The sequence below is a fragment of the Saccopteryx bilineata genome, chromosome X, assembly GCF_036850765.1.
Source record: "Saccopteryx bilineata isolate mSacBil1 chromosome X, mSacBil1_pri_phased_curated, whole genome shotgun sequence".
NCBI classification, from domain to species: Eukaryota; Metazoa; Chordata; class Mammalia; order Chiroptera; family Emballonuridae; genus Saccopteryx; species Saccopteryx bilineata.
In genome coordinates, this window is record NC_089502.1 from 78,509,001 (window position 1) to 78,534,858 (window position 25,858).

At 37.5% G+C, this 25,858-nt stretch overlaps 1 protein-coding gene across 6 annotated transcripts in view; it reads right to left on the reverse strand.

The window, feature by feature from the left end:
• HDAC8 (histone deacetylase 8) overlaps nucleotides 1-25,858 on the reverse strand; it is a 290,590-nt gene that overhangs the window by 56,226 nt on the left and 208,506 nt on the right. The window contains exon 11 of one of the 6 annotated variants that reach the window (XM_066249911.1): nucleotides 8,297-8,323. The exons of the other annotated variants lie outside the window; for them this stretch is intronic. Coding sequence (XP_066106008.1) covers nucleotides 8,312-8,323 — 12 coding nt within the window. The 3' untranslated portion in view covers nucleotides 8,297-8,311. Of the gene's footprint in view, nucleotides 1-8,296; nucleotides 8,324-25,858 lie in introns of those variants that run through there. 6 annotated transcript variants of the gene reach the window in all.

Consider the following 25,858-nt stretch of genomic DNA (forward strand, 5'->3'; position numbering starts at 1 on the left):
TTTTTTTTTCATTTTCATTTGCATAAAATATTTTTTGCATCCTTTTATCTTCAGTCTATGTGCATCTTTTGTTTTAAGGTGTGTCTCTTGTAGACAGCATATGTATGGGTCCTGTTTTCTTATCCACTCAGCTACCCTATGTCTTTTGATCAGATCATTTAATCCATTTATATTTAAGGTTATTATTGATATGTAATTGTTTATTAACATTTTATTTTTTAAAACTACTCCTCTTTTGCTATATTCTTTTTCTCCTTTGATCTGTTCACAACAGGCCCCTTAGCATTTCTTGCAGCCTTGGTTTGGTTGTAGTGAATTCCTTGAGTTTTTTTTTGTCTGGAAAGCTTTTTATTTCTCCTTCAATTTTAAACGATAGCCTTGCTGGATAAAGTAGTCTTGGTTGTAGGCTCTTGTTCTGCATTACTTTGAATATTTCTTGCCATTCCCTTCCGGCCTCAAGTGTTTCTGTTAAGAAGTCAGAAGTCATCCTTATGGGGGCTCCTTTGTAGGTGATAGTCTTTTTTTCTCTAGCACCTTTTAATATTTTCTCTTTATCACTTAGCTTTGGTATTTTAATTATGATGTGTCTTGGTATAGATTTTTTTGGGTTTCTCTTTAATGGGGTTCTTTGTGCTTCATGAACTTGTGAGATGTTTTCCTGCCTTAATTGAGGGAAGTTTTCAGCTATGATATGATTGAACAAAGTCTCTATCCCTTGTTCTTTCTCTTCTTCTTCAGGAATCCCTATGATGCAGATGTTATTTCTCTTCATGTTGTCACAGAGCTCTCTTAAGAGTTTCCTCAGACTTTTTGAGTCTCTTTTCTTTTATCTTCTCTGCTTCCATGCCTTCATTTATCTTGTCCTCTAACTCACTGATTTGATTCTCAGCTTCATCCATCCTGCTTTTAATTCCTTCCATTATGTTCTTCATTTCTGATATTGTATTTGTCATTTATGACTGATTCTTTTTTATTATTTCAATGTCCTTTTTTATATTTGCTATCTTTTTATTTAGGTGTTCATAATGACCATCTATTGTTGTTCTAATATCTTTGAGCATCCTAACAATTGTTATTTTAAACTCTGCATCTGGTAATTTGGTTATATCTGACTCATTCAGATCCTTTTCTGGGGATTACTCTTGATTCATTTGTGTTGCATTTCTCTGCCTTCTCATTCTGTCTGGTAAAAGAAGGTTTGGGCCACTGGAGTCCACTGGGTGTGACCTCTGTGTTCCCTAGGTGTGGTCTGTCTGCAGGCCCCCACTCCCTCTGCTGCTGCTGCCTAGGGTGTTCGGGTATGGGCATTGCCGGTGCCTGCCCACTGGGGCTGTTGCTGTGGTCTCCACCTCTCCTTCATGGGAGTGGCTGTGATCATGTGCTCGGGTGTATAAGCCCCAGTGGACTTGGCTTTTGCCCCGCCCCCACAGGTGGCATTGTGCTTGGCCCTGAGGGCAGGGGTGAGCACCTTTGCTCAGCTGCAGGTATCTGCCTGATTCCAGGCTTTCGCCCTGGCCTTGCAGAAGGAGCCCGTTCGTGGGAGGACTGGAAGCCTTGGCTCCACAGGCTGGGCGGGACTGTGTGCCCACACTCAGTAGTGGGACTCTGCCTGTTCTGGGCTTTTGGCTCCACCCCCGTGGGAGGAGCTGGCTCCCAAGTCAGGCCACAAGCCTTGGTTCCGTGGGCGGGTCAAGGCTGTGCTCCTGCACCCTTGCTCAAGGGCGGTTCTCTACCCCTTCCGGGGCTCCTGCCCTTCTCCCACATGCTGGATTACAGACAGCACGCAGCTGGGCTTGACCACTTTTGCATGCCCCCTCCTCCCCACCCGGGCAAGACTGAGCTCACATCTGGGCCTCAGTGGTGGCCAGCCAGCTTCCGCCCTTGCCGACAGAACCACGCTTCCACGCCTGCTGCTGCCTGCTCTCCGGCGAGCCTTTAGCCATGTGGATGGGGATGCTGCAGCTCAGACCCTAAGACTCATTACTGTAGTCCCGAAAGCTCCCCCCTAAGCGACTCTGCTCTGAGTGCCACAGGAGAGCTTGTTTGGCTGGTGTCCTGCTTCCCTTTGCTGGTATTGCTGTTTCCAGGGGAAATATTCGCTTCAGATTTGGGGAGTGACTCGTCCCAGAGGTTACAGTGGCTGTCTCTCAAAATGTTTCTCCCAATGCAAATCAAAATGGCAATGAGATACCACCTCACACCTGTTCGATTAGCTGTTATTAGCAAGACAGGTAATAGCAAATGTTGGAGAGGCTGTGGAGAAAAAGTAACCCTCATCCACTGTTGGTGGGAATGTAAAGTAGTACAACCATTATGGAAGAAAGTATGGTGGATCCTCAAAAAACTGAAAATAGAACTACGTTATGACCCAGCAATCCCTCTACTGGGTATATATCCCAAAAACTCAGAAACATTGATACGTAAAGACACATGCAGCCCCATGTTTATTGCAGCATTGTTCACAGTGGCCAGGACATGGAAACAACCAAAAAGCCCATCAATAGATGACTGGATAAAGAAGATGTGGCACATATACACTATGGAATACTACTCAGCCATAAGAAATGATGACATTGGAACATTTACAGCAAAATGGTGGGATCTTGATAACATGATACAAAGCGAAATATGTAAATCAGAAAAAACCAGAAACTGTATTATTCCATACGTAGGTGGGACATAATAGTGGAACTAAGAGACATTGATAAGAGTGTGGTGGTTACGGGGGGGGGAGGGGGAAATGGGAGAGGGAAAGGGGGTGGGGCACAAACAAAACAGGATAGAAGGTGACAGAGGACAATCTGACTTTGGGTGGTGGGTATGCAACATAATTGAACGACAAGATAACCTGGACTTGTTATCTTTGAATATATGTATCCTGATTTATTGATGTCACCCCATTAAAAAAATAAAATTATTAAAAAAAAAAAGAAAAATCAACCAACAAATACATAAAAAAAAGTGTTTCTCCCTCTGCCTTCTAGATTACACTCTCTCCCTGCTACTCTGGTCCTGTCCTCTCTCCCTGTCCCCCAGAGCCCCGGGTGAGTGGTTGTGAGAGAGGTGTTCTGTGTGGTCCCTTTAAGAAGAATCCTGGGTCTGAGAAATCAGTCTCTTCCTCACAAACAGTATCCTGACTTGTTTCCAGCTAAAATACTGTCCATACACCTCTTCTAGGCTCTGGGACTGTAGGCTGGGGCTTTGTTCCTGGGACTCTCTGCTAAACTCACTTCCCACCACGTGAGCCTCTCCCAGATGCCGTTCACTCCAGGGAGCTGGGCAGCCCTCTCCACGTTTCTGATTTTCCTACCAGTCTCAGTGTGGCTTCTTCAGTGTTCCTTGGTTGAAGAGTCCTCTTAGTTTAGTCCAAAGTTGGTTTTTCCAGATGATGGTTCTTAAAATTAGTTTGTAATCCACTTTGGTTCTGGGAGGTGGAAGTGGGTACGTCCGCCTACTCCATTGCCATCTTCTTGTGTCTCATTGTAGTTTTGATTTGCATTTCTTGAATAGCTAGTGAAGATGAACATCTTTTCATGTATCTGTGGCCATTTGTATGTCTTCTTGGGAAAAGTGTCTGTTCAGGTCCTCTACCCATTTTTTTTTTATTAAGTGAGAGGAGGGGAAGCAAACAGACTCTTGCATGTGCCCTGACCAGATCTATCTGGCAAGCACACTAGGGGGTGATGCTCTGCCCATCTGGGGCATTGTTTCATTGCTCAGCAACTGAGCTCTTCTTAGAGCCTGAGGCAGAGGCCATGGAGCCATCCTCAGCCCCAGGGGCCAACTTACTCCATTTGAGCCTTGGCTGCAGGAGGTGAAAGAGAGAGAGAGAGAGATGCAAGAGGGTGAGGGGTGGATAAGCAGATATATGCTTCTCCTGTGTACCCTAGTTGGGAATCAAACCCAATACATCCACACACCGGGCCAACACTCCACCACTGAGCCAAATGGCCAGGACTCTCTCCCCATTTTTAATTGGATTGTTTGTCACTGAGCACTGTGAGTTCTTTGTATATTTTGGATATTATCCCTTTATTGGAGCTGTTGTTTGCACATATGATCTCTCATTTAGTTGGCTGCCTATTTGTTTTTTTGTCACTTTCTTTTGTTGTGCAGAAGCTTTTTAGTTTGATATAGTCCTATTCCTTTATTCTTACCTTTACTTGCCTTGCCTTTGGGATCAAATTCATAAATTGTTCTCTATGGCTAAGGTATATGAGGTTAGCACTTATGTTTTCTTTTATGTAATTTATTGTTTCAGATCTTATATTTAGGTCTTTGATCCATTTTAAATTAATTTTTGTGCAGGGGGACAAACTGTAGTTAAGTTTCATTCTTTTGCATGTGGTTTTCCAATTTTCCCAGTACCATTTATTAAAGAGGCTTTCTTCATTGTGTGTTTTTGGATCCTTTGTCAAAGATGATTTGTCCATACATATGTGGTTTTATTTCTGAGCTCTTGATTCTGTTCCTTTGGTCCGTATGTCTGTTTTTCTGCCAGTAGTATGCTGTTTTGATTATTGTGGCTCTGTAGTATAATTTGAAGTCAGGTAGTGTGATACCTCCAGCTTCATTCTTTTTCTTCAGGATTGTTCCTTAGGCTGCATAATATTAATTGACTTGTTTTCAAGTTTACTGATTCTTTTTTTCTGACTGCTCAAATATAGTTGAGCATGTCTAGTGAATTTTTCATTTCAGCTATTATTCCTTTCAATTCAGAAATTTGTTTTTAATTTTATTTAACAATTTTTGTCACTTTATTTATACATTTATTTTAATAAATAAATTTTTATTTTAATAGGGTGATATCAATAAATCAGGGTACATATATTCAAAGAAAACATTTCCAGGTTATCTTGTCATTTAGTTCTGTTGTATACCCATCACCCAAAGAGAGATCGTCCTCCATCAACCTCTATCCAGTTTGTACCCCTCCCCCTCCCCCTCTCGCTCATTCCCTCCCCCCACCCCCCATAACCACCACACTCCTGTCCATGTCTCTTAGTCTCACTTTTATGTCCCACCAATGTATGGAATTCTGCAGTTCTTGTTTTTTTCTGATTCACTTATTTCACTCCGCATGTTATCAAGATTCCACCATTCTGCTGTAAGTGATTCGATGTCATCATTTCTTCTAGATCAATATAGTATACCACGGTGTATATGTGCCCCATCTTCTTTATCCAGTCTTCTATTTTTTTACAGTGATTAAAAGCCTTTAAGCAAACTCTTGGCCAATACATCAAGAATCCATAAAAGAGTAGTGTCCTTAACATGTTCACCAAGTCCAAGTTGGCCCCATTACCATGGCAAATCCCTGAAAAATGCAACCCAACCACAGTTCAGTATGTGAGGAGCTGTCACAGGGAGCAGGAGTCCAGGAAAAATCCACATCCAGGAAAAGTCCACATAGCTCTGGAATTGTTGTCACCATTCTATACTTTGCAGCTCATGTCCAAGTCCCAATGACCACTGCTTCTAGCTGGTAATGATTCATGTAGACTGGAAAAGCCATTTGCAGCATGTGTAGATATGGAGCTTCTGTTCTTCTCTGCCTGGAGAGATGCGAGCAGATTGCTTTTCCCTGGATCTCTGCGACTGTGGCATGGTAAAGAGAACCTTGGGATACACTAAGCTGGGTGGCAAAGGTAGATTCATAATAGAAGTTCGCAAAAGGGGGAAAGAGAGCTCTAAATTAGGAGTAGGTCTCAGCCTGAAATATAAGTGGGGCATTGAGGTAGGAGGGATAAAGGAAACACTATATATTAAGCAAAGCAGCAGAAAATAGAACTATCGACACCCTCAACAGAGATCTTTGAGGGAAGAATAAAAAACCTGACTATTCAGGCAAAACATAGTTAAGTGGCCCTTGTGCAAATGAGAACAGTTTACCTGCTTCTTGGAAGAAATACCCTAGGCTCGTCCACAGTGTCATAGATGGGGCCCACGGCCCTGAGCACCTTCAGCCTTCAGTGGCCAACCCCAGCTTTCTGGGCAAGGTTAGGTCATAGGTGGCTGGAGCAGGGCTGGAAGAGACTGAACCCTCCCTTAGAGGAGCGAGGGGGAAGCCTACCTTCCAGTGTCCCTGTTTCCTCACAGCAGAGGCATGTAAGCCCGGCAGGCTTTAGCTCAATGACCTTCCTTTCCACTACTGAAGCAGGACCCAGATGGCATCCTATGAGACCCCTTTGGGGCATTGGAGCCTTTAAGGGCATATCCTAAAAGCTGGTAGTTCCCCTAATCTCTATTGGGCTTTTTCTGCCTCTTGGTATCTTAAAAGCCATGCTCAGAAAATCTCGCTGAGGGGTTTGAGGTTCCCCATCCGCCTATATAAATCTTTTCCATATATCTGGAGCTATTTGGAAAAAGGCAAAACAGTGTTATTCGCTGGATCTAATAAAGAAGGTAGTAGTTTGCAGGCTAAACAGATTTGGTGTCTCTTGTTCATCAGCATTCAAAAGAAATGTAATTTTTTTTAAGTAAAAAGCATAATATGGTAGACCCGTAGGAATTCCAGGATATGACTACCCCCAATAGACTTCTATAGGAGGCAGATCTTTTACACTGCAGAATCCGCATAGCAGATTCCTCAGTGTGAGGCCTCTTTCAGTCTATTGGGGGTGGCGGATTCCACCTTTGGAATTTTTCTGCTCTAGGAAAAGTTCTAGCGTGGGAAAAATTAAGCAACATGCTCTATATTTGAGCAGAATCTGCTGTGGCCTCCCATTGAATTGAATAGGAAAGGAAGAAATGTGTCAGAACTGCATTTCTGCCTTATAGGGGATCTTTCTTCTGCGGAATCCACGGGTCTCCCATTGAAGTAAATGAGATGTGGATTCCACTGCAGAAACCACTGCTTTATAGTGTGAAAGAGCCCTGAAAGATACCATGCTGTGCAGAAACTGCAGTGTATCCTATGACGTAGTTCACACTGTTCTATATAGAAAACTTGTCACTAATCTGGAAAAAACAGATCCATTAGTTAAGCAGCTATTTACGGAATGGTAGCCCAATACACTAGGTAAGGAGGTCCATTAGTAATAAATATTTTTCAATATATAACTAAATATTGTTTTTGTGATTAATCATTATGTTTAAATTATGTTTGATTTGTAGCAATGAGAATACATAATGCATATCATGTATTTACATTCTGAATCATAACTGTAGCAAAATTACAGTTATGAAGTAGCCACCAAAATTGTTTTTTGGTTTGGGGTCACCACAACATGAGGAACTGTATTGTGGGGTCATGGCATTAGAAAGGTTGAGAACCACTGCTATAAATAAATATAAGGAGGTAAAAGATCCCCCCAAATTATAAGACATTGAAGAAAGAAATTAAAGGTATAGATATATGGAATAATACACTATGCTTGTAGATAGGAAGAATTAACATCATTAAAATGTTAATACCATGCAAAGCAATCTACAGACTTAATGCAATCCCTATTAAAAGAACAGGGGCATTTTTCAGAGAACTAGAAAAAATAATTCTAAAATTTATATAGAACCACAAAAGCCAATTAACCACAGCAATCTTGAGAAAGAAGAACAAAGTTGGAGAAATCATGCTATAAATATCAAACTATACTACAAGGTTATAGTAACCAAAATGACATGATACTGGCATAAAAACATGTAGATCAATAGAACAGAATAGAGAGTCCAGAAATAAACCTACATCTATATGTTCAATTAATTTATAACAAAAAAGGCAAGAATACAAATGGGGTAACGAACGTCTATTTAATAAATGGTGCTGGCCAAGACATGGAAACAAAGTGTCACCCGATAGAGAAGTGGATAAAGAAGATGTGGTAGATATATACAATGTAATACTACTCAGCCATAAGACATCATGACATAGCGACATTTAGGACAACATGGATGGACCTTGAGAACATTATAATGAGTGAACTAGTAAATCAGAAAAAGCTAAGAACTATATGATTTCACACATAGGTGGTATATAAAACTGAGACTTATGAATATAGATAAAAGTGAAGTGGCCTGGCCAGGCGTAGGCGTAATGGATGGAGCTTCGGACTGGGACACAGAGGACCCAGGTTCGAGACCCTGAGGTTGCCAGCTTGAGTGCGGGCTCATCTGGTTTGAGCAAAAAGCTCGCCAGCTTGGACCCAGGGTCGCTAGCTTAAACAGGGGGTTGCTCAGTCTGCTGAGGGCCCGCGGTCAAGGCACATATGGGAGAGCAGTCAATGAGCAACTAAGGTGTCGCAATGAAGGAGTGATGATTGATGCTTCTCGTCTCTCTCCGTTCCTGTCTGTCTGTCCCTATCTATCCCTCTCTCTAATTCTGTCTCTGTAAAAAAAAAAAGTGAAGTGGTTACCAGGGGGAAGGGAATGTGGGGGAGGGGGGTAAGAAAAGGGATGGGGGCAAGGGAGTAAAGAGATACAAATTTATGGTGACAGAAAATGATTTGACTTTAGGTGATGGATGTACAACATAATCAACAATTCAAATGCTAGAGAACTGTTTACCTGAAACCAATGTGCTCTTATTGATCAGTGTCACCCTGTTAAACTTCTAAATAAAATAAAAAATATAAGTTAAAAAAATAAACGGTGTTGGGAAAACTGGACAGATAGATACATGCAAAAAAGAATGAAACTAGATCACCTTCTTACACTATATACAAGAATCAACTCAAAATGGATTAAAGACTTAAATGTAAGACTCAAAACCATAAACCTCTGATTTCTTTTAGCAATATTTTTTTATTATTTATTTATTTATTTATTTATTTTATTTATTCATTTTAAAGAGGAGAGAGAGAGAGAGAGAGAGAGAGAGAGAGAGAAGAGAGAGAGACAGGGGGGAGGAGCTGGAAGCATCAACTCCCATATGTGCCTTGACCAGACAAGCCCAGGGTTTTGAACCGGCGACCTCAGCATTTCCAGGTCGACGCTTTATCCACTGCGCCACCACAGATCAGGCTTAGCAATATTTTTTATGATATATTTCTAAGGCAAGGGAGACAAAAAATGAATAAACAAATGGGACTACCTCAAACTAAAAAGTTTTTGAACAGGAAAAAACTATCAACCAAAGGAAAGACAATCTACCTCATGGGCAAAGATATTTGCCAATAATACATTGTATAAGAAGTTAATATCCTATTTTTTAAATTTTCTTTTGCTACGCAGAAGCTTTTTAGATTGATATAGTCCCATTCATTTATTTTTGCTTTAACTTCCCTTGCCTTTGGAGGCAAATTTATAAATTGTTCTCTATGGCCAAGGTCCATGACCTATGACCTTAGCACCTATGTTTTCTTCTATGTAATTTATTGTTTCAGATCTTATATGTAGGTCTTTGATCTATTCTGAATTAATCTTTGTGCATGGGGACAAACTGTAGTCAAGTTTTATTTCTTTGCATGTGGTTTTCCAATTTTCCCAACTCCATTTATTGAAGAGGCTCTCTTTTGTCCATTGTGTGTTTTTGGCTCCTTTGTCAAAGATGAATTGTCCATATATATGTGGCTTTATTTCTGGGCTCTCGATTCTGTTTCATCTATCTGTATGTCTGTTTTTCTGCCAATACCATGCTATTTTGATTATTGTGGCTCTGTAGTATAATTTGAAGTCAGGTAGTGTGATACCTTTGGCTTCATTCTTTTCTTCAGGATTTCTTTGACTATTTGGAGTTTTTTATGGTTCCATACAAACCTGATAATTTTTTGTTCTATTTCTTTTAAAGTGGCATTGTAATTTTGTTCTATTTCTTTTAAAATGGCAATGGGGATTGCATTAAGTTTATATATTGCTCTGGGTAATATAGCCATTTTACCTATGTTGATTCTTCCAATTCATAAACAGGGGATATATTTTCATTTAATTGTGTCTTTTTCAATTTCTTTTAATAATGTTTTGTAGTTTTCAGTATATAAGTCCTTCAAATCTGTTAAGTTTACTACTAGGTATTTTATTTTTTGTTGCAATTGTTAAAGGAATTGTGTTTTCCTTTTAGTTCATTTTGCAATGTTTCATTGTTGGCATATAGGAAGGCAGTGGACTTTTGTATATTGATTTTGTATCCTGAGGCTTTACTGTCTTGGTTTATTGCTTCAAACAGTTTTTTGATGGAGACTTTAGGGTTTTCTATATACAGGATCATGTCATCTGCAAAAAGTGATACCTTTACTTCTTTCTCAATATGGATGCCTTTTATTTCTTTCTCTTGCCTGATTGCTCTGGCTAAAACTTCCAGTACTATGTTGAATAAGAGTACAGAGAGTGGGCAGCCTTGTTTTGTTCCTGATTTTAGAGGAAAAACATTCATTTTTTCACCATTTAGTATGATTTTTTGTGTGTTTTGAATATAAAGGAACGTTGTATCTTACCAAATGCCTTTTTTTCTGCATCTATTGATAGGATTGTATGATTTTGTCTGTGTGTGTGACAGAGACAGAGAGAGGGACAGATAGGGATAGACAGACCAGAAGGGAGAAAGATGAGAAGCATCAATTCTTTGTTGTGGCACCTTAGTTATTCATTGATTATTTTCTCATATGTGCCTTGACAGAGGGGTCTACAGCAGAGCAAGTGATCCTTGCTCATGCCAGCAACTCTGGGCTCAAGCCAGCAACCATGGGGTCATGTCTATGATCCCACACTCAAGTCAGCAACTCCATGCTCAAGGCTGATGAGCCTGCGCTGAAGCTGGCAACCTCGAGGTTTTGAACCTGGGTCCTCTGGGTCCCATTTTGAAGCTCTGTCCACTGCACCACCACATGGTCAGGTGGGTCATATGATTTTTGTTCATTGTATTGTTGATGTGGTAATCAACAGTTCAAATCCTATAGAAATGTTTGCCTGAAACCTATGTACTCGTATTGATCAATATCACAGTGTTAAAGTTAATTTTCTAAATAAAATTTAAAAATTAAAAAAGAAGGCCCTGGCCGATTGGCTCAGTGGTGGAGCGTCGGCCTGGCGTGCAGAAGTCCCGGGTTCGATTCCCGGCCAGGGCACACAGGAGAGGCGCCCATCTGCTTCTCTACCCCTCCCCCTCTCCTTCCTCTCTGTCTCTCTCTTCCCCTCCCACAGCCAGGGCTCCACTGGCGCGGGGATGGCCCGGGCGCTGGGGATGGCTCCTCGGCCTCTGCCCCAGGCGCTAGAGTGGCTCTGGTCGCAACAGAGTGACGCCCTGGAGGGGCAGAGCATCGCCCCCTGGTGGGCAGAGCGTCGCCCCCTGGTGGACGTGCCGGGTGGATCCCGGTCGGGCGCATGCGGGAGTCTGTCTGTCTCTCCCCGTTTCCGGCTTCAAAAAAAAAAAAAAAAAAAAAGAAGAAAAAAAATTAAAAAAGAAGTTAATATCCTAATGTATCAGGAAAGCATACAACATAACACACACAAAAAAAGCCCAAACAATCCAATTAAAAATGGGCAGAGGATCTGAATTGTTATCTTTCCAAAATACATACACATGACCAACATACATATCAAAGGATTCTCAATGTTACTAATGATTGGAGAAACGCAAACTTAAACCACAAGAAGTTACCATTTTACATCTGTCAGAGTGGCTATCATCAATAAATCAACAAACAACAAGTGTTGGTGAGGATGTGGAGAAAAGGCAATACTCATTCACTGTTGGTGGGATTGTAAATCGGTGTATCCACTATGGAAAACAGCCTGGAGTTTCCTCAAAAAATTAAAAATGGACCTACCTTATGAACCAGAAATACCACTTCTGGGTATTTATCCAAAGAAATCCAAAACACATATTTGAAAAGACACATGCACCCCTATGTTCATTGCAGCATTATTTACAATAGCCTAGATGTGGAAGCAAACCAAGTGTCCATTGATAGACAATTGGATAAAAGGGGTGCAGAACACATATATAATGAAATAATACTTGGCTGTGGAAAAGAATGAAATATTATCATTTGTAACAACATGATGGACCTAGAGGTTATTATGGTAAGTGAAAGAAGTCAGAGAGGACAAATACCATATGATTTTACTTGTATTTGAAATCTTAAAAAAAAAACCCAAAACAAAATAAATGAACAAACAAAACAAAGAAACTCATAGAAATAGAAAACAAACTGAGGTTGACAGATGGGAGGTAGGTGAGTGTGGCTGAGTAAAAAAAGGTGAAGGGATTGAGAAGTACAAATTGGTAGTTACAAATCAGTGATGAGGATATAAAGTGCAGCATAGGGAAGATAGTAAAAAAAAATGTAAAAAGAAGCAGGTGAAGTTAATAGTAAGAATATTCAGCAGTGGGCAAAAGTAGGTTTACAGTTTTGAGTACATGAAACAGAGTTTATTCAGTATTATTTTTTAATTATTGTATTATTTATTTGTCTTATAACTGTAAAGCTACTTTTCCCCACCCCTATATTTTATTTAATACAATTATTCAAAATATTATCATTTCAACATATACAGTGGTACCTTGAGATACGGACAGACCAACATACGAATTTTTAAAGATACAAGCTGCGACCTGGTCCGTATTTTTGTTTGAGATCAGAACGAAATTCTGAGATATGAGTCGTGATTCGGGAAGCTGCCGCTAGTTGGCACATTGGCGCATGGGTCCAGTATCAGCAGTTTGATATACGAGTTGACTGACTTATGAGCTAGGTTACAGAATGAATTAAATTCATATCTCAACGTACCACTGTAGTCAATATAAAATTATTAAGATATCTTAGTAAGTCTTTGCATCCCAATGCGCATCTTACACTTACAATGCATCTCATTTGGACTAACCAAATTCCAAGTGCTGGTGACTACTATATTGGGCAATATAGCTCTAGATCCTTGCTATTCAGTGTGTTCCCTGGACTGGCAATATTGTATCACAGGGAGCTTGCAAGAAAGGCATAATCTCAGGCTTCAATTGGACTTACTGAAATCAATGTTTGCATTTAACAGGTCCTAGGTAATATAGCATGAATATTGAAGTTTGAAAAGTAAAACTCTATACCACCTCATTTGGGGATAAAGGTCCAGTATACCATAAGTATTATTGTAATATAAAATGTAACCCTCTGGTTGAGTAAACACTGTAGGGTTTACTGAGGTGAAGAGAACATGGTCACTGCTTTCAGGAAACTTACAACTGTCAAACGATGACTAGAAATAATACTCCATACAAGAAGTCTAGTATTCTTCTCCATTAAATATACTAAATAACATTTCCATCTTAAATGTAAATGTGGCAACTAGGCACTGGATTGACCAAACAGGCATTCAACTCAAGAGGTTCATGGGACAGAAACAAAACAGTTTCACTCCATTTCAAACTGGCTCACAGCAATGGTCTGAAGCAAGCTCTCAGGCTTTAGGACATGAACTCAAAGGGTTCTTCTCAAAGGGTAGCCACCCTGTGTTTGTATAATAGGAAAGTTATAACATTCATCATGCTCAAATTCAGGAACTGTGCACTCAAGTCAAGAGAAACCTGACAGTCTGATTTCCAGGTTCCAGTGACTTATAATAGGAATTCCTATTTAAAGCAAAGAAAATAAAAACAAGGAAGTGCCAGTCCTTGTTTCTGTGTGTAGGTGTTGACAAGCTATTAAATCATTAGGCTGTCCCTTGCCAGAAGCAGCAGAATAAATCTTGGAAGTTGACAAATGGTCAGCAGCTCTCTGTGTGCCTGCACACTCAGAGGCATACACAAAGGGCACACTGTTTCCCTTGGTTTATCTCTTGGCTGTGTAAATATTTCATTGGACATTTGGATTGAATTCTGAGCTAGTTTCCCACCAAGATGATGGTTTTTAAATCTGCTTTCATCAGCCTACAATAAACTGTCTAACCTGTCTTCACAGTGCAGTATACTCTGCCCACTGGCAAACAGAACAAATGGAATGAAGAGATCCCCGACATACTTTTCTCAGCTGTCTGAAGACGAGGAATTGCACCCAAGCTCTGGCCAAGCCAGAAACACAAACTATGAAGTGCTTGCCTCATCCCACCAGTACCCATGAGCCCTTTCTAGACTAAATTAATGCCAATAGGAGGTTATAATACATAATTTGGGCCTGCCATCCTATTAAGACAACTGTGCTACTGCCAAAGATGAGGATAGACGTAATCTCATTCATTCTGGGTTGTATTCATGCTGGCTTCTCTTCAGTTTCAGGTAAATTCCTTTATTTGTCCAAAATGTAGAAAATACTATGATAATCTAAACCACAATTTATTGGCTCAGAAATCTCCTATAAAAAGAAAGGAGGTACTGATAGATGCCACAATGTGATAACCCTTGAAAACATTATGCTAATTAAAAGAAGCCAGTGAGGAAAGACCATATATTGTAGAATTCCATTCATATAAAATGTTCAGAATAGGCAAATCTACGGCTACAGAAAGTATATTAGTTGTCACTAGGGTTGGGGGGAGAGGAATGTGATTGACTATTAGTGGGTATGTGATTTCTTTTGGGGTGCAAAATGTTCTGAAACTATGGGGCCCTGGTGGTTTCTGGATGTCCCAACCCCAAATCCTCTTTCATAGAGGGGGACTGGTGGGCATGTATTGCTTCTGCTTTTTCACCATCTAGACCTTTTGCTTCTGGTGGCAGTGCCCCAACTTGCCTTTGGAGACTACCTTTCTTCCACTCACATTATGAAAAAAAAATTCTGGAATTAGATAGTTGTAGTGATTGCACAATTTTGTAAATACACTAAATAGCACAGAGTTGCACACATTAAATAGGTGAACTGTATGGTATGATAATTATATCTTGATAAAGGTCCAAAATATTAAGGGTCATTAAATGTCTTCTTTCCTCCCCTCTGTCAAACTCTTATAGATCAATCTTCTCAGCCTTCCTATTCTATATTCTATTTATAAGAGAAAAAAAGAAAAAAGGAAGACATGCAAGCTGGTACTAGGAAAGCTACAGGATAAGGAGGGTCTATCCTGTTTATTGCTACAAGTCCTCTATAATTCATTCATTCATTCATTCATTCATTGAAAGTCTGCTATGTACCAGGCCCTGAGGATAAATAGTGCATGAATGAAGCCTGACCTTCTTATCAGGAGGATAAGACAATGATGTACTTGATATAGACCTTGAGATATCCTAGATTCATGAATTGCCATTTGAATCATCAAAGTTTAAAATACGCTAATGAAAATATTAGTGTCATTTATATTCCTTTTTTTGAAAGTTGGGAATTCATGGATGGTACACTTCTAATTTAAAAGTTTCAGTACCTGAAGTGTAAAGTATACTGGGCAATTTATAATAATAGTAAAGCAAAATATTTAAAGAACAAGGAAGAAAGCAAACTTCCTGTTTCTCTATGATATTGTAAGTAAGAGTACTTAATAAAAATAGCCAGAACAGGAATGTGAAAACATATATTTGAGGATTCCTCCTTTAAAAGGAATTACTTTTTTAAATCCACAGGGTTAATTAAGAGGTGACATTTTTCTCTTTTTTTTTTTTTTTGTCAATGTAATGAAGATGCTGGTAATACTTCTGGTGTTGGTGTATGAAAAGCTGGTACAACAGAACTTAATTATTTATTTTTTCTAGCAATGTGTTGTATGGAGAAAGAACATTTGATCTTTGGAGTTAGGCAGGCCTGGGTTCAAATCTAGCTCACACTTTTAATTCAGGCCTTGTTCTCTTAACAGCTTTTGAGTTGCTCTTCTTATCTCTCAAAGCAATCCTTTGCACAGCAGCTTATATTACCTCTCAATAATGAAAACTGAAAATTTTAAATCTTACTGTAAACACTTCAGTGATACCATATCTTGTATTGGAGGGTCTAAGCTACTCTGCATGACTCATAAAACATTGACTCCATAACTTGGCCCCAACACACCTCTCAAATGATATCTCTTACCATTATCCACCTTACACTTTTCACATATTTTTTGTACTTGCACACAGACAGATACACAGTGCACCTACTCCTCTACTCAGGCTGCTATGATACCTAGAACCACTTCCATCCTTCTGTGTCTGGTTTACTTTGAGTCAATTTGCATTTGTGGGAGAGTAGCAGCATAACTAGTATGAGTACAAATTCTTGAGCCATTTGCCAGGACAAGTTAGACTTTTATTCTAGCCTCTTTTCCCTAACTTTGGAAGCTAGATTAAGGCAGTTGAGATATTGACAATAATAGCAAACAAAAAAAAAGTTAATTTCCAGCATGAGCTATTTAAAAAGTATTTTACTTAAAAAAACTGAGAAAGTAAAAGATGTATATGGTACAAAGTTCAAAGAGCAGAAAAGGGTATTTAGTGAAAGAATAAAATTCTGCCATGCCCTAGACACTGAGTTTCTTTACCAGTGTTTTTGTGACTCTTTTAAGAGAAGGACTGCCAAAAATGAAAAATACAATATCTGAATTGAAGAAAACACTAGAAAAAATAAACAGTAGGTTGGATGAAGCAGAGGATCAAATCAGCAATTTGGAAGACAAGGTAGAAAAAAAACACCCAATCAAAGCATCAGGAAAAAATGAATTTAAAAAGTAAGAACAGTTTAAGAGACCTTTGGGACAACATCAAGTGTAACAACATCTACATAATAGGGGCACCAAGAGGAAAAGAAAGCAAGGGATTGAGAGTCTATTTGAAAAATTAATGGCTGAAAACTTCCCTAACCTGGTGAAGGAAACAGACACACAAGTCCAGATAGTATAGAGTCCCAAACAAGATCAATCTGAAGAGGTACACACCAAGATATATCATAATTAAAATGGCAAAGGTTAAAGACAAAGGGAGAATCCTAAAAGCTACAGGAGAAAGACAGTTAGTTACCTACAAGGAAACTCTCATAAGACTATCAGCTGATTTCTCAACAAAAACATTTCAGGCTAGAAGAGTTTGCATGAAATATTCAAAGTGATAAAAAGCAAGGACCTACAACCAAGACTACTTTACCCAGAAAGGCTATCATTTAACATTGAAGGAGAAATAAAGAGCTTCCAAGTCAAGAAAAAGCTAAAGGAATTCATTACCACCAAACCAGTATTACAAGAAATGTTAAAGGGTCTATAAGAAAGAAGAAGAAAGAAGAAGAAGAAAAGAAGAAAAAGAGGAGGAGGAGGAGGAGGAGGAGGAGGAAAAGGAAGACAGAAGAATATATCTCACAAAATAGACTTTAAAACAAAGACTATATATAGTAAAAGAGAACTAAGTGCAGCTAATGATAATGGGAGCAATCCAGCAAGAGGATATAATTTTTGTAAACATTTATGCATCCAACATAGAAGCACCTAAATATGTAAAGCATATCTTGATGGACATAAAGGAGAGATTGACAATAAAAGTCAAAGTAGGGGATTTTAACACTGCATTGACATTAATGGGTGGATCTTCCAAATAGAAAATCAAAAAGGAAACAGTGGCTTTAAGTGACACACTAGATCAGATTAATTTAATTGATAACTTCAGAGCATTTCACCCCAAAGCAGCAGAATATACATTCTTTTCAATTGTACATGGAATATTTTCTAGGATAGACCACATATTAAGGTATAAAACAAGTCTCAATAAATTTAAGAAGACTGAAATCATATTAAGCATCCTCTCAGACCATAATAGTATAAAACTAGAAATCAATCACAAGGAAAAAAAAGTGAAAAGCACACAAAGACATGGAGGCTAAATAACATGTTACTAAAACAATAAATGAATTAATAGTGAGATCAAGAAAGAAATAAAAAGATATTTTGAAACAAATAAAAATGAGAACACAACCCAAAATGTATGGGAGACAGTGAAAGCAGTCCTAAAAGGGAAATTCATAGCACTAAGGGTTTATTTTTATAAAGAAAAGAAAATCTCAAATAAACAATTTAACATTAGCCTTAAAGAAACTTAAAAAAGAACAAAGCCCAAAATGAGTACAAAGGCAACAATAACGATCAGAGAAGAAACAAATAAAATAGAGTCTAAAAAAGCAACATAACTGGCCAAACAGCTCAGTTTGTTTAGCATGTCATTATGATACACGAAGGTTGCAGGTTTGATCCCAGGTTAGGGCACATAGAAGAATCAACCAATTAATGAAGAAATAAGTGGAACAACAAAACAATTTCTCTCTCTTTCTCTTTCTCCCTCCCTCCCTCTCTCTACCTAAAATTAACAAAACATTTAAAAATATTAAAAAATCAATGAAACCAAGAGCTGGTTCTTTGCAAAGAAAAACAAGATTGACAAACCTTTAACCAGCCTCATCAAGAAAAACAAGAGAGGACACAAATGAACAAAATCAGAAATAAAAGAGAAGTAACAAATGACACCAAAGAAATACAAAGGATTATAATAAAATATTATATACTACTATATGCTAACAAATTGGACAATCTGGATTAAATGTAGAAATTCCAAAAAACATACAATCTTCCAAAACTGATCAAGAAGAATTAGAGAATCTGAATAGACAGATTACAACTAGAGAAATTAAAACTGTAATAAAGAAACTCCCAATAAACAAAAGTCTTAGACTGGATGGCTTCACAGGTAAATTTTACCAAACATTCAAAGAAGGACTAACACCTTTATTTCTCAAACTATTCTTTCTCAAAAAATTCAAGAGGAAGGAAGACTCCTAAGCTCTTTTTATAAGGCCAGCATTATCCTAATTTTGAAACAAGATAATGACACTACACAGAAAGAAAATCATAGGCAATATCCCTGATGAACACAGATGATAAATTCCTTAACAAAATATTAGCAAACCACATCCAGGAATACATTACAAAGTCATATACCATGATCAAGTGGGCTTTATTCTGAGGATGCAAGGTTGGTACAATATTTACAAATTAATAAATGTAATACATCACAAAAACAAAATGAAAAATAAAAACCACATAACTATATCAATAGATGCAGAAAAAGCATTTGATAAAATCCAGCACCCATTTATGATCAAAACTCTCAGCTGAATGGGACTAGAGGGAACATACTTCAATGTAATAAAGGCCATGTGTGACAAACTCACAGCCAACATCACACTCAATGGACAAAAGCTACAAGCATTTTCTTCAAGATTAGGAACAGGTCAGAGATGTCTGCTCTCACCACTCTTATTCAACATGGTACCAGAAGTCTCAGCCACATTAATCAGATAAGAAGAAAAATAAAAGTCATTCAAATTGGAAAATAAGAAGTAAAATTGTCATTATTTGCAGATGACATAATACTGAATATAGAGAACTGTAAAGACACTACCAAAAAACTAATAGAACTGATAAATGAATTCAGTAAAGTAGCAGGATACAAAATAAATATCCATAAATCCATAGCAATTTTATACACCAATAATGAACCATCAGTAGGGAAACCAAGAAAACAATCCAATTCAGGATTGCTTAAAAAAACAATAAAATATGTAGGAATAAATTTAACTAAGGACGTAAAAGACTTGTACTCAGAAAATTATAAGACACTAAAGAAAGTGAAAAAAATGCAAATAAGTGGAAGCATATACCATGTTCATAGATAGGAAGTATTAACATTATTAAAATGTATTATTCAAAGTAATCAATAGATTCAATGCCATTCCTATCAAGATATCAAAGGCATATTTCACAGAACTAAAACAAATATTTCAAAAATTTATATGAAATCACAAAAGATCCTGAGTAGCCTCAGCAATCTTGAGAAAGAAGAACAAAGTTGAAGGAATCACAATATCTGATATCAAACTATACTACAAGGCCATAGTAATCAAAACAGCATGGTACTAGCATAAAAACAGACATGTAGGTCAATAGAACAAAATAGAGAACCCAGAAATCCACCTACATCTGTATAGTCAATTAATATTTGACAAAGGAGGTAAAAACATACAATGATTTAAAGATAGTCTATTTAATAAATGATGTTGGGAAATGTGAACAGATATATGCAAAAAAAATAAAAGAAGAAGAAGCTAGACTAACTACCTTCTTACATTGTACACAAGAATAATCTCAATGTGGATTTAAATGTTAGACTCAAAACTATAAAATACCTAGAAGAAAATATAGGCAGTAATGTCTCAAACATTTCTCATAGCAATATTTTTTCTGCTCTATTGTCTCTGGTAAGGGAAACAAAAGAAAAAATAAACAGATGGGACTACATCAAACTAAAATGTTTTTGCATAGTAAAGGAAACTTTCAACAAAATGAAAAGACAACCCACTGAATGGGAGAACAAAGTTGCCAATGACACATCTGATAAGGGATTAATATCCAAAATTTATAAAGAACTTATACCACTCAACACCAGTAAAAAGACACTTCTCCAAAGAGGAAATATAGTCAATAGATATGAAAAGATGCTCAATATCACTAATAATCAGAGAAATGCAAATTAAAACCACAAGGAAGCACCACCCCATACCTGTTAGAATGGCTGTCATCAATAAATTAACAAACAAAAGTTGGTTGGGATTTGGAGAAAAGGGAGCCCTCATGCACTGTTGGTGCAGTCACTGTGGAAAATGTATGTAGCTACCTCAAAAAATTAAAAATGAAACTTCTTCATGATCCAATGATTCTACTTCTAGGAACATATCCAAAGAAACCAGAAACACTAATTCAAAAGAATGTATGTTCCCCTATGTTCACTGCAGCATTATTTACAACAGCCAAGACTTGAAAGCAGCCCGTGTTCATCAGTAGACGAGTGGATTAAAACAAAAAAAAAGCTATGGCACATTTACACAATGGAATAGTATTTAACCATAAAAAGAATTACATTGCAACAACATGAATGGACCTGGAGAGCATTATGCTAACTAAAATGAGCCAGTCAGAGAAAGACAAATATCATATGATTTCACTTATATGTGAAATAGAACGAGCAAGATAAACAAATAAAATAGAAAAACCTCATAGATATAGAAAACAGAGATTCACAGCTGTCAGAAGGGAGGGAGCTTGGGGGTTGGGTGAAATAGGTAAAGTGGTTAAGCAAAAAAGAAAGAAAGAAAGAAAAACTCATAGATACAGAAAATAGCATGGTGATTACCAGGGGGAAAAGGGATTGGGGAGGTAGGAGATAGTAAAGGACAATAAATGGTGGTAAAAGGAGACCTGAATTAGGGTGGTGATATATTATAGATTTGTATACCTGAAACCTATATAATTTTATTAACCCATGTCACCCAAATAATTTCTATAAAAAATAAAAAAGAGATGGATTGCATATGTAAGCATAAAAATATAATTTTAGCACAGAATGATATCCTGCTTTACACAGTGTTCTGTACTTACTTTTTTAATTTAACAATATTCTGTTGGAGATCCTTTCACAATGTACTATATTTAACCAATTTTCTACTGGTAAGCATTTAGATTGTTTCTAAACTTTTATAAAGCTACCCATTTTTTAATCTATTTTTTCACTGAGGTAATTTTGGCTAAATATAAATTTCAGGTGTACAACAATATAATTCATACTCCATTGTATACTCACCACCAAAAGTCTACTATAGTTTCCATCAATTATTGTGTATTTAACCCCCTTTCTCACTTTGTCCTCCTCCAGCCCCCTTCCACTGTGGTAACCACCATTCTGTTGTCTGTATCTATGAGTGTGTTATTATTATTTCTAGTTCACTTCTTACTTATTTTTTATATTCTATATAGTTTTTGTCCTTTTCTATCTGACTTATTTTACTTAGCATAATACCCTAAAGACCCACATGCTGTAGTAAATGGCAATATTTCATATTTTTCTATGGCTGAGTAGTATTCCATTGTATATGTATCACATATTTTTTATCCAGTCATCTGTTGAAGAACACTTTTGTTGTTTCTGTATCTTGGCTACTGTGAATAATGCTGCAATGAACATGTGGGTACATATATCTTTTCAAATTAGTGATTCCATATTCTTCAGATATATACCCAAAAGAGGAATTGCTAGTAGTTCTAGTCTTAATTTTTTGAGGAACCTATATACTGTTTTTCATAGTGGCTGTACTGATTCACATTTCCACCAGCAGTGAATGAGGGTTCCCTTTCCTCCATACCTTCTCTATACACGTTATTCCTTGTCTTTTTGATGATAGCCATTCTAACAGGTATGAAATGATATTTCATTGTGGTCTTTACTTAAACTTTCCTAATAATTAGTGATGTTGAATATTGTTTTATATGCCTGTTGGCCACATGTGTATGTCTTCCTTGGAAAAAATGTCTGTTCAGATCCTCTGCCTATTTTTTAAATCAAACTGTTTGTTTAATTTTTGTTGTTAAGACATATGAGTTTTTAAAAAATATATTTTTGGATATTAACCCCTTATCAGAAGTATCATTTAGAAATATCTTCTATTCAAGAGATTGCCTTTTTGTTTCATTGATTCTTTTTTTTTCTGCTGTGCAGAGGCAAAACTATTTCTTTAGACCTTATGCATACTCTTGCAGTACCCCTGCTCATCAGAAGGGAAGCTTTTCTCAAAATCTCAATTTTATTATATTTTTTCCAATAAAAATTGTGTTTACTGTGATTTTATTTTTTAATTACAAAGGTAATACATTTTATTTGCAGATAACATGAAAGATATTTTAAAAAACAAAAAGATCACTTATATTTCTAACACTAGTTAACATTTTGATGAGTGTCCTTCTAGTATTGTTTTTTATCTATATACATATTTATACTTTACAAATGGTCCACTGTCATATTTGAGGGGAAAATATGTGATAAAATATAGTGAAAAAACAATAATAGCTTACCATATTTTAGTCACTAAAACACCTTAAGAGCCTCATCCCATTTAATGCACACAACAACCATAGGAGGTATGGACTATTCTCCTCATTTTATAGATAGGAAAACTGTGGCACAAAGAGTTGCTCAGAGTCACACAGCTTAAGAAGTATTAGGACTGGGATGTGAGCTTAGATCTATTGGACCCCAGGTCATGCTCTTACTCAATGTACTCTACTGCCTCTTCCAGTCTTCAGTGCCTAGAAGAATTGAAAATGAATAGATCCTAAGACCCCATAATTCCATTTGCAGCTCTGTACTCCATAGGAACTTCTATATGTGCCCAAAGAGACAAGTACAAGAATGCTCACTGCAACTGACTGAAATCAGTAGTATAAAAAATCAGGACTGGTGCAAATGTCCATGCGGATGTAAATGGATAAATAAAACATAGAACCTCTATATAAAGAAATATTACAAAGCAGTTAAATGAACTGAACTAGATCTGAGTGGATACATCTAAAAAACAACATCAAATGAAAAAAAAAAACAGGTTACAAAATGATATATACATCATGGTACCATTTGTGTAAATTTAAAAAAAAGTTCCATTCATCATTCCTTCCCAACTAAATTTTATTTTTGATTACTGTGAAAATGGACTGGAAAGATACATATCAAATTCATGCTGATGGATGCCTTTCAGGTGTTGGGAACAGGATAGGACTGAGTGTGAGAGTCATAGAATATTAAACTACCTATAATAACTTATTTTTAAAAAAAGATATAAATCTAAAAAAGTCTTAATGAATTTCAATTCTGAATAGTGGGAATATGTGCATTTGTTATATTTTTCTCTGCTACTATACTGTACCTAAGAATACTATCAACTGGTGTTCACTGAGCACTTACTATGTACAGATATATATAGTTCTAAGTATTTCACATCGGTTGACTCATTAAATCCTTACAAATAATCAAGTAGGTACCACACTAACGCCATTTTACAAATAAGGAAATAGAAGCACAGAGAGGTTAAATAACTTTCAAGTCACACAGTTAGAAAATGGTGGGTATATCTTGTTCCAGGAACTATGCTTTTACCCTATATTACCTTTACCTTTCTTAAAATTCTGAAATTTTAAATAAAACAGCACAAAACCAAATTCCTAAATACTGAGAAAATGCAAACTAGGAGAATGAACACAACTGTGCAGTTGTTACCTTACCAGCCATCTTTTCTTTGTATTTTTTATATTAGACTAGGGATGGTAGTGAGGGCTCCACCTTGGAGCTAAGCTAGGTGAGAGGATCCTCTCTCTCTTGAGGGAACCAAAATAAAAAACTCCCCTCCCCCTCAAAAACAAAACATCAGTTGGAGCAAAATGAGACAGTCTCAGTTGGGGGCACTGTAGGGCACACACTCAATTTGAGCCTGTGTGTGAACTGGAGTTCATAGGAGTTAGCTAAGCCTAGTTCCTAGACTACAAAAGGTTGAGTGGGAAGATGCTGGCAACCAAGTAAGGTAGAAAAATGAGACTGGGAGGAAGGAGAGAAACTCTTCCTAAGACAGAAGGAAGTAGGTATATGGTGCTGAGGAATGGAGTACTAGGAGAAAATAGAAGGCTAGAGGGGGCAAGAGGTGTTTTCATAACTCTTTCTGCTTTAGTATCTGGTTTTAGTAGAGCATCCCCCGCTCCATGGAGTTACCATGAAAGCAGCTTCTAGGCTCTAAGTAAATTACAGACAAGGAAACAGTAGGGTGGGAAGAGATGAATACTGCTCTTCTGGGAAGAGAGTCTGAAGAGCAACAGCCAATCATATGAGCAACAAAAAACACTGGGAGACATACAGGACAGTGGTGAAGAGTTCAGACTCCAGAGCCAGCCTGCTTGGGTCTGAATCCTGGCTCTGCCACTTATTCATTCTGCCAACTTGGGCAAACCATCTGTGAAATGGGGATAATAGAATTGTTAAGGATACAGATGCATCAAAAGCACTTTGAACTGTGCCAGGTACACGGTAATCACTTTAGAAATGTTTGATATTATTATCATCATCATTGTATCTGAGTACCTACTTGTTTCCAGTACTAAACACAGTATTTGCCTTTGCATTTAGTTTAGTTGGGGAAATGAGTGAATGAATTACAATGCAATATGATAAGAGGTCAGATGCAATATGATAATATGTCAGGGGTACTATAGGATCTCAGAGAAAGATGTGATTAACTGAAGGGGAGAAGTGACTAGGCAGGACTTCATAGACAGATATAGCAGTTGGAGCTTTAAGGAAGAGTAGGATTTCATCAGGCAGCCATTTAGGAGGAAGAACATTCCTGGTAGAAGGAATATATTGGTCAAAGGTGTGGCTGTGGCTGGAATCATGGTGAAGAACAGAGGAAGGGTGATATAGTAGAAAAAATAGATTAGGGTCCAATCTAGAATGATGCTGTGTACTCTTCTAAGAATTTTGGACCGATAAGCACTGGGAGCTGTGTGTGTGTGTGTGTGTGTGTGTGTGTGTGTGTGTGTGTGTGTGTGTATTTCAAGTAGGGGAATAACATAATTAAAGTTGCATTGCTGAAAAATAACTTATCTGAATGATGGATTATGGATGGAAAAACTGGAGGGAGAAAGACCAGTTAAGTTGCACTGACATTCCGACACCCAACCCATACCTCCTCTCTAGTGTTCCCTTTATTAATCAATCATTCACTTAGTTGCCTATGAAAGAACTTTAAGGTCCTCCATGACACTTCCCTCTCCCTCACCCCTACATCTAATTCAACAAGCCCTGTTGATTCTACTTTCAAAATTAATTTGGAATCTAAACTACAACAACAGTCTCCTAATTGGCCATTCTAGTTCCACTAGTGCACCTCTCTAATCTGTTGTCTATCTATGCAAATGCTAGCATCATTTAACACACACACACACTGCTATGGACTGAATTGTGCCCCCCTCAATTCATATTTTGAATCCCTAATCCCCAATGTGACTGTATTTAGAATAAGAAAAAGATTAAGATTAAATAAGGTCATAAGAGTAGGGCCCTGATCCCATAGGATTAGTACCCTTATAAGAAGAAACATAATTTTGTTCATTAGATTCCACATGAGTGAAGTCATATAGTTCTTGTCTTTTTTTGCCTGGCTTATTTCACTTAGCATAATACTCTCCAGCT